Source organism: Protobothrops mucrosquamatus, unplaced genomic scaffold (genome assembly GCF_001527695.2).
Source record: "Protobothrops mucrosquamatus isolate PMUCROS unplaced genomic scaffold, P.Mucros_1.0 scaffold482, whole genome shotgun sequence".
NCBI lineage: Eukaryota > Metazoa > Chordata > Lepidosauria > Squamata > Viperidae > Protobothrops > Protobothrops mucrosquamatus.
The window spans coordinates 448,341-465,336 of NW_015386802.1; the positions used below are offsets into that span (position 1 = coordinate 448,341).

Genomic DNA, 16,996 nt, shown 5'->3' on the forward strand with positions numbered 1-16,996 from the left:
CGGGTTTTCTCCCGTGTAAGATTAGAAGTATCATAGCGACGTTTCGATGAAATCACATTCATCATCATCAGGCTTGTGCTTTTAGCTTTGTGCTTCTCAGAGTAATATGAAATGTCTGCTGTTTCTTTCTTTTAACTGCCAGTGGGGTTTGAACTGAGGGGGCGGGGACTTGGTCGTGTTCTGAATGGGTGGACGTGTGGTCTGATTGGTTAAGGAACTTGGCTGCGCTCTGATAGGATGGGGGGTTAGCTGTGCTTTGATAGGCTGGGGGAGTGTTCTGTTTGGGAGGGGTTTTTTTTGGGTTAGATTGGTTTGATATGAGATGGTGAGATTCCTTGTTGCTGCCTGGTCTCGAGTTCGAGGTCGTGTCATTTCTTTATGGTGGATGTTAGGATGTCCAAACATTATATATATATAATTATATATATAATTGTTTAAAATCCTAAAAACAGAAGGTTGACTCCTGGGTACATCCATATTCAGGAAACCACAAACTGTGAGACCACCAGGAGAATTTAAAAACTATAAAAGTTTAATACAGTTAAAACACCTAGCTTTCGCCGGCCTTCTGCCAGCATCATCCGGGTGACTAGCAGTCAATGGGATGGCTGTTTATAGGAGTGGTGCCTTTTGCACCCGACTCCTAGACCTCGTGACCGGGCCCAAACGATCTTCCTGTGTTCGGTTCCTGATTATCCTTTCGCAAGCTGACACACTCTTGCCTCCCTCCTTCCCACCCCCATTCCTTCCCTGCTTTGCTCGTACATTAGGGGGGGGGGAGAAGTTCTTCACCCAAGGCACCTCTTTGTTGTCTGTTAACCCCCTCTCTCTTCCTGGACCCCCGCATTCCAACTTTCTTCCCTTCTTCTCCATCGCTCGTAACCCTACTTGCCCTCTCTATCACACCTCGTGCCCCCACCACCCTTTCCATTCTCTCATCCCAACCTCCCAACCATCTCCTCTCCTTCTCCTTCCTCCCCTCTAAAGAGCCAATAGAAGCAAATCAAAGATCAGGTGTCATATACCAAGTCCAGTGCAACAACTGTGAAATGAACTATGTGGGCCAAACAGGAAAAAAGCTAACTAACAGACTGCACGAGCACTCCCTGGCTATCAAAAGACATGACCCATTGTCCCCATGTCCATCCACGAGGATTCAGAAGGACACAAGTTCAATCTAACCGGGACCACAGTTATAACCCAAGCAAAGTCAAGGAGAGAAAGAGAATTCCTTAAGGCCTGATTCTCTACCAATCAGTGAACAGACACATTGACACCAACCCCACCTACCAACCAGTGAGAGCAAGAGAGCTACTTCAACTGAAATATCGGAAGCAACATTACAAACCAATCAAACACACTTCAAACTGCACTGAAGATGTCCTCCAAATGGAGATAAAACGTTTGCAACCTAATTACAAACTAGGAGAGCAAATGAACAGCCCAGCTATCAACCCGAGCTACTAATATTCAAACACATCATATATATTTGTTTTGATTGAATTCCTCTCAAAATGAAACAAACATTGCCATATAAAAGCTTTGACTGAATTCTTCTGCAATCAATGGAAAGTAACTTAAAAAAAACCTGGAAAGCCCATGATTGTTTACTACAGCAGGGAGTTTCAACCAGTGGTACGGGTACCACCTGTGGTACATTGGCACCTGGCAGGTGGTACGCGACCATCCTAGAAAAGTGGTAGTGGGGGAGGGGAATGAGCTGAACTGGTGGCAACACTGCACAAGCCTGAGTGAGAGATGGCTGGAGCTGCAGGGCTGTCAGGGCTCAGCAGAAGTGCCAGGATCAGTGTCAGGCTCCAGCTGGAGCTCAGCGCTGATCCTGGTGCTTCTGCTGAGTTCAGAAGAAGTGTCGATCAACTGGAATGTTGCAGCATCTCCAGTGTCTTGTGATTTACATTCAGATGCTTGGCAACTGATTCATATTTATGATGGTCACAGTGTCCCAGGGTCATGTGAAGTGACCAAAACCTGCTGCAACCACCCAGCAGATGGGGGGATAAAAACCAAACACCCCACCCCACCCCCGCTGCCAATTCTCAACAGAAATGCTCACAACAATGAAAACCTCGGACAGGAGGAAGAGCGCCGCTGGGCAGGCAGGTGTCTTGCTCAGCTGTGGCTTGGGGGGCACTTTTTCCAGTGTCATTGTAACTTCGAACAGTCACTAAGCGAACTGTTGTAAATCGAGGACTACCTGTACTTTCTCACTTTTTTCCTTTTTTTTTTTTTTTGATCATCAAGTTTTTGACACCTTGCTAGGTGACTGGTGGTACTCGGATGTTGCCATATCCTAAAAGTGGTACAATGGGTGAAAAGGTTGAAAAGCCCTGATCTAGCATAGTCATGAATACTGGGTTTTTAATTGTAACTGCAGCCTGGTTTATGATAACAATGAGGAAGATAAATTATACTACTTTCCTTTTGAAGGTAGCCAAATAGTAATAATTTCCAATCAAACATTGCCCCAGCCCCTTCAACTTCTTTCACAATATTTGTCAATTACACACTTTACCTATAAACCAGGTAAAACATGATCCATATTTACACACTGCCCTTTAGGAAAAGGTGTGTAATATCTTGAATGTATAAATATCTTTCAATGATCCTTGAAAGCTGAATTTTCCAGAGAAACTCTATGCACTTTTTTCAGTAGAAAAGAGGAAAACATCATTCTGAGCACATTCATTAAATGTGTTACAAACATAAGCGTTTGTGGGGAAGAAGGTCAAGATGGCAGCGACAACTGTGGATCAAAGCTGCCACGTTGCATTTTTTTCCCTTAACCCTTATTACAACATTGTGTTGGCTACAGTGTCAATTTTTTGCTATGATTAAATTTAATATGAACATTATCTTTCCAAAACATTTGTTGTTTCTTGTAGTTGTCTCATCACAATCCAAATTCATTGTTGGTTGTTAGATATCAAGGAATTAAGGTATTTGGTATATATTTTGGACTTCTGCCTCCATGGCTGCCTTATCATTGAAAAAAAATGAAAAAGATTCTTCACTATTGATCCCAAGCAATAAAGAGTTCTCGAATATATGTCATGAACTCACTGATCACATATCCAATCATAGTTAGCAACATTACATCTTCATGAAGATAAATGGAGGCCATGCAGTTTCCTTATTCTTGTGAGATGAAATCAGTGTGTGTCCAAGGAAAAAGGCAATATTTCTTATTGCACCATGCTAATAGATTCTTTTCTATTGAGGTAATACAACACTTCTAATTTCAACACTTCTAATTTTAATGACAAACTATATCTGAATGCATGGTGTTTCAAAAATTATCTATACTCAAAGATAAAGCACTCATTAAAGGTGCATTTGTATATGCATTCTCATCTTGTTCCAAGGTGTATTTTCTCCTTTGCAGTGAGACTCAGGGCAATGCATGATGGTCTGACTTATTTGAGTCTCAAGGCTCAACTGCTAATTTCATAGGCTTCCAGAGAAAATATTGATGGGCAGCAGATGGGCCTTAGATGAAGGGGTCTATGACAAATGATACCATAACATTCCCTATTGGATTTTCCACATTTCAATTTTACCGCCTTCCAAGCTGAGCTATCTGAGCTACCTTTGCCTCACTTCCTACTCCTGCTCCTTCTCCATCTCTCTCTCATGTTCCTGCTCAAGAGTTTGTGTCCTTCACCTGGACTCAGGATAAGCATCTGACTTTCTTGACTCCTTCAGATACTAGAATCCCATTGTTCTTTGTCCCTAATCTTCCTAGAACAGGGGTAGGCAACCTTGGCTCTTTTATGACTTGTGGACTTCAGCTCCCAGAATTCCTGAGCCAGCATGGCTCAGCTTGGAAACCTCTCCCTGTCCCCTCAGCATGGCTGGCTCAGGAATTCTGGGAGTTGAAGTCCACGAGTCATAAAAGAGCCAAGGTTGCCTACCCCTGTCCTAGAAAGACCAGTTCAGATTTGACAGGACCTCAGAAAAGGAAGAGAAATAAAAACCTGAACTATATAAATTTTAATACTTCAAGCTTTAAACAGATATTTGCTATTTAAAGCACCTTCTTTAAAAACACACAAAATATATCTGAATATACGTGAATTAACCATGGAATAAGCACATTTTTCATGAATAAATTTGGCAAATTCATTTACAATCCCAACCTAAGCCACCTTTTCAGGAGGGAGAAAATGACAAACTAATTGACTGCCTTTTGAGGACAGAGTTCTCATTTCTCAAGCTCTGTTCCATTTTAATTTTTTCTAAGGTCATGATTTCTCATGTTTTTAACAGAAGTCAGTTTTCCTTTTTTATCTGTAATTAAATCCACAAGTTGTTATTCTCTGAAGGTTTTTGCAAATTGTGACTTGATGTTGTAGAGAAAGAGTGGCTTTAAAAACTTGCCAGTATCAGTTTAGTTTAAAAATCTCATTTATTATTCATTAATTTGCCTTTGAGTTTAGAATCACTATATTTAAATATAGAACATTTTGGCACATGCCTAATACTCAAGCTATATGAGTCAGCTCATATGAATGAGTCAGATTTTCAACTAGACACTTTACTGAGTTTAACTTAAGGGATGTTCAGGGCAGTAATGCCAGCTTTTCTGCTGACCCAGCATGGCAAATTTCTGCTATGGCAGTAATAATAATAATAATAATAATAATAATAATAATAATAATAATAATAATAATAATAATAATAATAAAGTTGGAAGGGACCTTGGAGGTCATCGAGTCCAACCCCCTGCTCAGGCAGGAAACCCTACACCATTTTGGACAAATGGCTGTCCAGTCTCTTCTTAAAAACTTCCAGTGTTGGCGCATTCACCACTTCTGGAGGCAGGTTGTTCCATTGGTTAATTGTTCTAATTGTCAGGAAGTTTCTCCTTAGTTCTAGGTTGCTTCTTTCCTTGATTAGTTTCCATCCGTTGCTTCTTGTCCTGCCTTCAGGCGCTTTGGAGAATAGCTTGACTCCCTCTTCTTTGTGGCAGCCCCTGAGATATTGGAACACTGCTATCATGTCCCCCCTCGTCCTTCTCTTCGTTAAACTAGACATACCCAATTCCAGCAGCCGTTCCTTATAAGTTTTAGCCTCCAGTTCCCTAATGTTTAATTAATGTTTAATTAATGTTTAATGTTTTATTTATTTTTTAATTTTAAAAAATTGAAATATATACTGATGGGTCATTCAGAGATAAATCTCTATTTAGTTGAACAAGGTGGCCATAGGAAATGTTTAATAAGAAGTGTTTTCTTTGCAGGAAACACTGCAGAGAAAAAGTAAAATCTGTTGAGATATCTGCCTGTCTGACAACATTGCTGTGAAAAGAAAGGACATGTCAGCACATGCACCTCTAAGGCACTGGGGGTCAAAAAAGGCAATATGGTGCAACTGAAGCCCTATTCCTTTTGATACATGGACTAATTAGTGCAGCAATGTAACAAAGACAACTTTCTCACTTTAAGGAAATTGTATTAGGGCCAAGTCACAATTGATAGCTGATCAACAAACTAAGAAGGATCAAATCAGATTACTTCTGGATGGTTGAGAATCAGGAAACCCCAAGGCCATAGTTGGACTGGGAAGTTGAAAAAATATACCAGAAAATGGCAATAACATGCCACTTCCTTATTGTTGTCTAGCAAACTAGACACAGGCTCAAGGGAACATCAATTTTTATTTAATAAGAACAAAAATGATATTTAAAAGAGGATGCTGCAGATGAAGTAATCAAATGAATCAATAATCTTCATTTAAGGGAGCAATCAGTTAAAATATACTTCAAGAGTTATTTCAGGATTTCCCCACACATCCTTATTTACTGTGGCATTGGTTACAAAGGAGAAAAAAAATAACAGGAAAAACATCATTGATGTACAATGTAGGAAGAGAATCAGTTCAATGTTCTGTTTGCAATCTCAGGATTTTTAACAACTTCAGCACCAACCTGTATACCAATCTTTGCCCTAATGAAAAATGGGACCCTCACTTATAATCAATGTGAATTTGCCTTATTGTATGGCACAATCATGCTGGGTACAAAATAAGATGTTTACTAGCAAAAGGGCTGTCATGTGCTTTTCCTAATGTTTCCCACAGAAGCATTAGTTTCAAAACCCAAATATTCCAGTTTTGCCATATTCCGAGACCAGCATGGATTACTATCATTCCTACCATTGCCAACACCTTTTTCGTATAACATATTTTTAAGCAGTGGCCGCTACATATATTGTTAAACATTTTCCACTTCTCTTAATTCTCATTCTCTCCATAAAATTAATTATTTGGGAAAACTGAATTATATTTTATGCCAGCTTCATCTTTTGTAGTTTACAATGGTAATGAGGCAGGTGTTACAAGTATGCAAACTTATTTAAATTTAAAAGAAATAATGGCATAAGCTGCCTTTAATGAATGCTAAAGTGTCATCACACACTCCTCCTCCTATTGATCTAACTATGCCATGAGAAGAGAAGCATGCATGCTAATAATACCAGCATTACAATCTTCACAAACCCTAAGGCAGCCTTAGTTGTTTATTTCAGAGAAAGAGAGAGACGGGCAGACAGACAGAGAGACAGAGAGGGCAAAATACAATTCATTTTATTAAAATTTTGAAAATACATTAAAAAACAAATATCAGCACTGGGTAGAGGAATATTCTTTTTTTTTTTTTACATCTTGGTCTGCCTTTCATTTAGCATGCTAAAAACCTAGAATATTTATTGTATGACAGATTATCCCTCTTTCATCAGAAATGTTCTGGACAACTAATCAATTCACTTAACACCAGAAAAGCTTCATCATAGAAAATATCTAGCAAGATTTTGCTCCTTATAAGAATATGTGGCATAAAAAAAAATCATCTGCAAATTTTTTCAACAAAATTCCATTCAATTGATCACTTGACATGCCACCAGTAAATAAGCTCAGAAGCTGTGGTTTTCAAATGAGGTATCTGCTCCACCTCAGTATTTTGGTTCAAAGGAATACTTTCACTGACATTGCAACAGCTTGCCACTCTTGTAATGATATGTACAGTTCTAAGTAAAAGAATGATGCAAATTCCATATATGCCCCTCTACCTATCATAGACTTTGAAACCATACATTTAAAAACAAGTACCATCAGTAGCTGTTAATGGAAGAATGTCCATGGCCACTCAAGTTACAGACCTTGCTAGGATTCATTCCCTTTGAATGTTAGATTCAAAAATAGAGATTGTAAGAAAGTCATTTATATACGGCAGAGAAATAAATTTGTGTTATCTTTTCTCTTGAAGGTAGTGAATGGAAATGTAAAAATAAGAGCTGAGAATTAAGTCAACAAAATGTGGCTTGGTAACAGTTAACAGCAGGGTAGAAGACTTCCAAGGTCCCTTCCAACTTTATTATTCTGTATTCTGCATTCATACTTCATTTAAAAGCAGTTTTTTAAAGGTTTTTTTAAGATATATTTTCTATGTACTGTTCTAAATATAAATTATGTAGCTTACCAAAAAATAAACTGAGAATAAGGACCAAATATATTATTCATCAATAATCCACTAATTATAGAATATGCAACTGATATCCTTCTCTATTATATATCCAAATGAAACAGCTACATAATTCAGGACAATATTCCTGTTTGTGACACTATTGTTGTCAATGCAAATAATGAAAACTTTACTACCTGAATATTTTCCAGCTGAGCAGATTAGCATAAATCGTATATGCTGACAGTTATGACCTTCTCTCTAGCAAACACTTGTCAAAATTAATTACTTAGATGTTGGGAAGGAGTAATGGGTAAGCTTTTGCCTACTTTATTTGTAAGTGATCTAAAACAAATAGAAAGCTTTGGCAAGAGTTACACTTCCTTGCTTGGATCTAGTATACAAAACTGTTTGTCAATCTGTACAGCATTTAAACATCATAACCCCATGATCTCTTGCCAGTCAAATCCATCCTTATTAAAGAAAAAAAGATTTATAACACTGACTGGATGAGTATTCCATTTCTGTGACTGCTGTCACCTCATATTTATGGTATTGAATTATAAAAGAAAACAAGCTTTGAGTAATATATGTAATTACTGTATACCATACACTGCTGTATCCTACTAATGGCAAACCAAGAATGTTTATTTTGCAGATTTTCCTGCTTGTTCAGTTTCATGAAAAGCCACTTTGCTAATGCATTCACTTCAGTTTGGCTGATGATATGTAGTTATTTTTATAAGAATGAGGTGGACATATTTAGTTGTCAGATCACCAGGTTTAGATCCTTATTGCTGTGTTTTGGAAAAGATTCTAAAATGGCTATGTGAGCTTAGCCTTCTGGCACTTCTGTTTGAAAACAGTCATTGATACTTCTTTCTGCAGAAATATTGCTTCAAAAATTGCATGCTTTCAACTGTTGTAACTATAGTGGTTTTATACTGAACAGCGATAAGTTGATATATGAATGACCTTGATTTATCCAGAATAATAGATAAAGGGGCCTTGGAGCTCTTCTAGTCCAACCTCTGCCCACGCAGGAGACCCTACACCATGCCAGACAAATGGCTGTCCAATCTCTTCTTAAAAACTTCTGTGATGGAGCACCCACAACCTCCTGATCTCACTGTCAGGAAACTTATCTTTAGGTATAGGTTGGATCTCTCTTTGGTAAGTTTCCATCCGTTGCTTCTTGTCCTGCCTTCAGATGCTTTGGAGAATAGGTTGACTCCCTCTTTTTTTGGGGGGGGAGCCCCTCAGATATTGGAACAGTGTTATGTCACCTCCTTCTCTTCATTAGACTAGACATTCTTCATTAGTTTTAGCCTCCAGGCCTCTAATCATCTTTGCTGCTCTTCTCTGAACTCTTTCTGGACTAGAGTCTCAACCTCTTTTCTGTATCATGGCAACCATATTAATGGCTCCCTGCTATGCTATACACTGTCTCTTTGGGACAGTGTGTTAATTCATAGTTGAAAGAACTTGTCCAGAATTGTTTACAGTACATGGGATGTACATTACACTACTAGTCACTGTAAAAACATACATAGCAATGCAGAATGGTAAATTCATAATGAAGTACATAGGAAGAGAGCAAAAAATGTTCTAAATGGCTTACATGTACCCATATTCTTGACAGTGCTAACCCAAACTCAAATATAGGCACTATTTTCCAAGAACAGTTCTAGGCATCATGTTCAGTTGTATTATTTTAATTAGAATTGGGGTTCTCCAATCCTTGCTTGGCTTCATCCCTCTTATGCCAACTGTTTAAGTAACAGCTTGCCTACAGTATGTCCTTTAACTAATGACAGTGAAGCTAAACATAGGGAAATGTTACTGTGTGCCACTTATGCAATGAGCCCAAAGTAAACACATAAAGAATTAGCATGTGGTCTATGCATGCTTTAAAGTGATTTAGAACATACAGAATTAGACAAAATTTTATTAGGAACAGAGGAAAAAGAGATAAAAAGGATATATCAATACTTATTGGAACAGGATACGTTGGAAGAGCAAGTAAAAGGCACAATGTTAATTTGGAGTAAAAATTTTGGTTATGGCATTGATTTAAATAGCTGACAAGAATTATGGGAAAGGAATAGGAAGCTCACATTAGCTACTGCATACAAAGAAAACCTATATAAGATGTTCTATAAGATGTTCTTCTCCCTGTGAGATTAGCTAAAATGGACAAAAAGATCTCACCGAAATGTTGGAAATGCAAAGAATTGCTAGGGACCTATTACCATATGTGGTGGGAATGTTCAAAAGCACAAAATTTTTGGCATTTGATAAAACAGTGGTTAGAAGAGATACTAATGCAGAACATCGAGTTAAAGCCAGAACTCTTTCTGCTGGGTATTATTAAGGATAAATACAATAAAGGATCCCTATACCTATTACTACACATGCTAACAGCAGCAAGATTAGTCTCTGCACAGAGATGGAAAGATAATGAGACATCCTCAGAAGAAGAGGTAATAAACAAGATTTTATCCTGTGCTGAAATGGATAGCTTGACGTTAGAACTCAAGGACAAGAGTGAAACAGATTATTATGAAATCTGGAACAAATTGTATAATTGGTTGGGGAAAAAAAGATGGAAAAACTCTCTGATTCAGCAAAATACATTGATCAAGAAAGATACTGATCAAAGGAAAAATATTAAAATATTAAAGTGAAAATTAAGAATATAGATGATGGGATCTACCATTTGTTTGAATATGTGGAAAATAATAATAATAATAATAATAATGATAATGATAATGATAATGATAATGATAATGATAATGATAATGATAATAATAATGATAATAATAATAATAATAATAAAGTTGGAAGGGACCTTGGAGGTCATCGAGTACAACCCCCTGCTCAGGCAACCCTATACCATTTCAGACAAATGGCTGTCCAGTCTCTTCTTAAAAACTTCCAGTGTTGGAGCATTCACCGCTTCTGGAGACAGGTTGTTCCATTGGTTAATTGTTCTAACTGTCAGGAAGTTTCTCCTTAGTTCTAAGTTGCTTCTCTCCTTGATCAGTTTCCACCCGTTGCTTCTCGTCCTGCCTTCAGGCGCCTTGGAGAATAGCTTGACCAATGATTTTTCTTTACAAATGTAAACCCAGCAAACACACTGTTATCCAACTATTATGTGATTTATGTTTTAAAAAATATAAAAGAATTAGCATGTCGTCTATGCATGCTTTAAAGTGATTTTCAATCATTTAAAGCTTTATAGTATGTTTATTTCCATCCTATTTCTTCAGAGATGTGTGCTATCAGGCAAACATCCACATACCTAATGGGTATAAAAGCTGCAATATGACTAAGTATAAAACAAAGTAAAATAAAATCTGCTGAATTTCATTCTTCCAATGCTCATGTATATAACTATAATTTTTTAAAAAGTTAACATTGGAATTAAATCAACTTGAAAACAGATCTCAACTTCAGCTGATTTAATTTTTAAAAAAATATATTTTAAAAATAAAGATGTGATTATATACAGAGTTGTTCAAAAACCGGTTTTTTAGTTGTACAAATATTATTCTTTTCTTAGGATTATCCCCGGCAACATAGCCAATAATTCTCAAAACTGAATTTGATATTTCATAAATGTACAAATGCCTGGAAAACTTTGTATTCAGGTTTTGCATGCTTCCAAAATTAACTCAGAACCACGATGGCACAGTGGTTAGAATGTAGTATTGCAGGCTAATTCTGCCTACTGCCAGGAGTTCAATTCTGACCAGCTGAAGGTTGACTCAGATTTCCATCCTTCCGAGGTTGGTAAAATGAGGACCCAGATTGTTGGGAGCCATATGCTGACATTGTAAACAGCTCAAAGAATTCTGTAAAGCACTGTGGAGCGGTATAAAAGTCTAGATGTTATTGCTATTCAGAATGCCTTCAGACTTGTGCAAGCAAGGAAACTTACTGCTATGCATTGAAACCTGGTAAACCTGAAAAACAAACATTACTGCTTTAAGAAAATCAATTCATTAATGTTTATGAATGAACAAAACATTTTTTCAATTAAGAGGAGCTGGAAAGATGGTGGACTGCTGTGATTCACTAACATGAAAAGAGAAAATATGAGTATGTTAGGAAATTAATAATTGAACACAAGGTGTACTGATCTGGACCAGATAAAAGATAAAGTCTTAGCAATCCATTCATAATCTGAATTCCTCACTGCTAAATTACCAATAATTTACTCAACAATTAACTTAAAAAAGCTCTATTATGTTGAAATGGGCACTTATAAATTATTTTTAACTGTTTTAATTGATTTTAATGGTAGAATTCTTGATTGTTTTTTGTTTTAATTCTGTGAGCCTCCCAAAATCACATGAAGTGAGACAGTTACATAAATAAATACATAAATTTGCATTACAGTAGATAAAGATGCTGTGATAAAGGTAAAACTCAGTATTTTAGTACATTGGGAGGCCTTATATAATTAACATTTTAATTCAAGATGATAAAAACTACAGAAAATGCCTTATATAGTTAGCATTTTAATTCAGGATGATAAAAAACTACATAAAGTGTAAGTAAAACATAACATATTTTTTTTGTAATTGTCTTCATGTATTGCCACTTTCATTATTGACTACAGCTGTTTTAATAAGTTTATTGTTTCCTTGAAAATATCATCTTTGGAAGAAGATATACCCCAAGGTGATATGTGTTTCAGTTTAATATAATTTGTAGATAGGTAATTTAAATGGAAGGATAAGATTCCCAAATGTAACTGCTATATGCACAGCAATTATGCAAACTATAATTGCACATATAATAATATATCTACAAGATCTATAGGACTGTCCCAAAGAGAGAAAATTTGTCTTATTGACAATAGTTATCTACATTTAGGTCAGCTTAAAGGGGAACCAAAGAAAATAAGTGAAACAACCTTTAATGAATGCATATTGTTGTTTTATGTTAAATACAGCAGTGCTTCCAATATTGTTGATAATCAATTTCTAGAGGAGACAGGAAAACCTTAGAAGATTTCCAAGATCTTGGAACTAGGTTACAAGGGTCTTTGTCAAGCCAGAAAATATTTTCCTGGCTAAGCAAGACAAGTGGTCAGTATAATATTGGTAAGTTCAATTCCACACATAATTTCTAATTAACAACAAATGAATTTGGAGCCAGGGAATATCTGGAAAAAGATAGATTTAGGGTTTAGTGTATTTTTCTCTTATTGTCATTCTCCATTTTTACGGCAAAATTTGCAAATGTCATAACATAAACAGTTTCCGTATTTATAGAATTTAGACATTTCTTATGTTGACAAGATTAAAAATGTTTTCTTAACCTTTCCTCTATCATACATTTACAAAAATGGCCTTGATGGATCTGTTAAATTGTCAGGATTTATACATGGCTATCTACTAGCAATCAAGTACAGTATGAAAATCCATTAGATTGTTTGTTGCAATGTTTTCAGTAGCACACACAATACCCTTTTCTTAAGCAAGAAATCCACCCATGAGCCTTGCTGGGCACGGTTCACATTTCAATGGCTTTTCAAGAGATTTGCACAAATTTTACATACTAACTAAGAATATCCATACAGTATGGTCAAAATAGGGAGTCAGTATGATACAGCAGTGAAGAGGCTGACATACAAACCAGGAGACTGTAAGTTCTAGTCCCACCTTGGGCATGAAAGTCAGCTCACTGACTCTGAGCTACTCACTCTCTTTCAGCCCAAACCACTCCACAATATTGTTGTTGTGGGAAAAACAGGAGGCAGGAGAATTAGATATTTGCCATTTTGAGCTGATATATAAATATAAACAAATAGATAAAATAATCTAATAATAATAATAATAATAATAATAATAATAAAATAAAAATAAAAATAATAAATGGCTGTGGTAGTACAACTGAAGTTCCACATTTTTTATGTGATAGACATATAAAAATGAATAGATTCTTGATTAGTTGTATGTATTGCAACTTGACATTTTCCCTTAATCATGCCCTACAGATATATCTGTTAAATATAGCTCGTAAAGTAGACTTTTAAATATCTCTTGTTTTAATCTTTCTGTACCAAATAATAGTAACAATTGTTGTTTTACTGCTGCAAAGATAACCTTCTATATTGCATGGATTGTTGGATTGTACATCCTATATATGTGTTTGCTTTGCAAGTCGTATGTTAGCTATGCACAAAGTTTCATCATTCTACATAAAATCTGGTATCTGGAAAGACAATTTTTTCATATAGTCTGAAAAATACTTATGCTGGGCTAGCCTTTAACATTCTAATGTTAATGCTCAAGATTCGATGAGATACTTCCTTCTGTTTCTTGAAACTTTGAAACAGAAAAGGCCTTCACAGACCCATCATACATACATACCCAACAAATGAGTTTTGAAAGAAAAACTGGCAATGGCAAAATCCAGTACCAATAAAGTTTCTATAAACTATAATGTTATTTTGTTCATATCATTTTGATTATTCTAGACAGTTTCATTCTATGGTCAAGAGGCTGTCATGGAGGCACATGAGATAGCCACAAGAAATAGAAGATGCCTGAACTACAAAAATATCAAGGGAAAGACTAAAAACATCGACTACCCTTTTGTAGGTGTACAGAAACAAATTACAGCGGACTTTAGAAATACAAACAAGAAAATAGCATCCAGATCAGATAGTGATAGTTTAATGTAATATAGTTATGCTAATCCTTATAAGCTAAAACCCAGAGAAGAGACAGCAGTGAACTCCTAATTAATTTATGCTAGTAGAAGCCAATAAAAAGCACAGACCATCTCAATATAGTCAAGTAGAATTCCAAGCATGATTTTGTTAAGAAAACAATTTACAATTAAGACTAGATTCCAGAATGTCTGTAATCAAATCTAGAGTGCTTTGCTGTACCTCTTTTCAAGAAGGAGATTTAGTTGTCAGTTTATAGTACTTACCATATGTAGGTCATGGGAAATTGTTAATTTGACAGCAAAAACACGGTTATGGCCTCTATACTCCAGAAATAAAAACTTAATTGTAACCATTTTTCTTCTGTGCTATGCAATTATACAAGTTGGAGGTCACCAAGATCAAATATTCATTAATGAGTAGATTTTTTTTTTGCTTCATATACAACATTATGAGTTCTCTTTCACTATTATATCCAAGACTCCCTCTCCATTTCATTCAGTTCTTTCACAAACAAGGAAGTGTCTGGCATTTCTATCTGAATGAGAGATGTTACACTTAAGATGTTCTATTTCAGCTACTACTACTTCTTCAAAAACCTATTCATTAAACATCAATCTTCTGATAAGAAGAATTTTCTTGTTGCCGTGACTGTCTTTCTAATTTAAATGACAGGTTGAAAATGGTTGCATTCAAAAATAAGGATTCTTACCTGCTATTCTGACAACATCAGCAGTGGTGATACCGAGAGCATTTGGGTGCACTTTAAAGGTCACAGCTGGCCCCAATATGCTACAAAAAGGGAGTTAAAACAAGAAATTGGTAACCAAGAAAGATAAAATATATATCTGTCCAAAGATAACCATGCCCTTTTACTTTCCTTTTTTAGGTACAGAACTAAAAAGTGTAAATCATTTTTAACACTCTCACTAAAATTAGGATGCATAACTTCATTACAAATGAAAAAAAACCCAGAATGCAGGACCATTTTTGTTCAGTTTTCATTCATTACAAAACAAAAATCAATCTTGCCTTTAGTTGTGGCATTCTCTGATGGACTCCCATCTAAGCATTAACCAGGTCTGACTCTGCTGAAATTGATAATAGCTTTTAAAAGAAGATACAATGACATCAAAATGATGTTGTGGGTTTCAAGATGTTATTATACAAAATAAGCTATTTTATACTAACGGTTATATGCCAAGTATTGCTAGTAGTGTATATTCTTTGAATCATCTATTCAATGATATCATGAGGAAGTTTTGTCATGTCATGTTATGTAAAGTCATTGTAATTGTTGAGAAGAGATCATTCATTTTTCACCATTGAGTTTGAAATTGCCACTGTCTGAGACAGGGACCAATTTTATTCTTTTTTTAGTGATGATCTTTATTAGAATGTATTCACCTATATCCATTCAAGTGGATGTCTCCCACTGATGTTTATAAGAAAAAGATGCAATAATGGATAGAACTGGACAGGCTATCTTTTATTTTTATTTACAAGTGGAGGCATGATACGAAGAGCTAGTGTCTCTAACTCCTAAGAGGGAAGGGCTTTTAAAAGTTCCAACCAGCCTGGAAGAGGCAATTGAAAGGAAGGGATTGTAAATAATGAAGATAAGTTTTGCTTCTTCAGTGACTACATTAGCTTCTAACCGATTTAAACCAATGTGTCTTTCAATGAACTTCCATGACTGAGATTGGACCTAAACTTTAAGCTTCTCCAGTCCTAAACTAAAACTTTACTCACTATACCACATAGACATGGGATGAAATATTGTGGTGCATTTTACTTCCGATCTGCAAAGCATAGGAAGTTCATTCTTAGAGAAAATATTGATAAAACTATATGTATCATGTGCTTATTATATTATAGCTGCAAGAATTAAATACACCTAAAACAAATGCTATCCATGAATTACAAATCTATAAGTCACAAAGGTTTATTTCCCGGTCACCAAATGTTATCGTAAATCATTTCTGATTTTTGTATGAGAGCTCACTATTAAAATAGTATCAAAAAAGGAATAATAACTCAGATCTGGAGTCTAGACCTTATTTACATATTTTAACTACAGTTAAAAATACTTCTGCATAATTTGGCTCAATACTGTGAGTAAATTTCTAGTAATCATTTCCTGCACTGGAAAATAAAATAAGAGCCACCAGATTCAAGTATCTCAAAATACACTATATATGTGGCAAATAAGCCGGCCTCTAAACTCTGTAAACGTTCATGGGCATATATACAATTTCCTTTCCTTTCCTATTTCTCTCCTTCCAATTAATTCCTAAACATTCCCCTCTCTTTTAATGACCTACTAGTATAATTGAAGAAAACTTTTCAATTTTTATGCCTTACTTTTATCAATCAACAATGGAAATAGAAAACAGTTTCCTCACCTAGACTACTCTTCCATTTTCAACCTTACCCCTCCTACCCATGTCTTAGCAAATAATGAAAAGCCTCCAGTATGTATTTCATTGATGGCTTTTAATGGGAAGTTCAGAAGGGAGAAATAATAACTGTATTTAAAAGGAGACACATTATGTCTACTCTTTGCTTAATTTAAATTCCATAACTTAGGAGAGTTACTAGAAAGTGGGAGCGGAAGATTATTTTAGATCTACAATGTTTACATTGCTGTTCAGTATCCACATGGAGATCAAATAGACAGTCATTCAGAAATGTGGAAGGTAATGTCTTCAGAATAGAAAAGCTCTATTCACTTTTTACTCAAATCAGGCAAAGCTGTGCAATTGCTTGGCATCTGCTTGCAGGATAAAGTTTATTGTTTATTAAAGGCAACGGTTCCCCTTGCCAATCAT

At 35.8% G+C, this 16,996-nt stretch overlaps 1 protein-coding gene across 1 annotated transcript in view; it reads right to left on the minus strand.

Moving 5' to 3' along the window:
* PTPRN2 (protein tyrosine phosphatase receptor type N2) overlaps window positions 1-16,996 on the minus strand; it is a 519,027-nt gene that overhangs the window by 436,523 nt on the left and 65,508 nt on the right. The window contains exon 8 of the mRNA XM_029284276.1: window positions 14,878-14,957. Within this exon, the coding sequence (XP_029140109.1) occupies window positions 14,878-14,957 (80 nt within the window). The remainder of the gene's footprint in view (window positions 1-14,877; window positions 14,958-16,996) is intronic.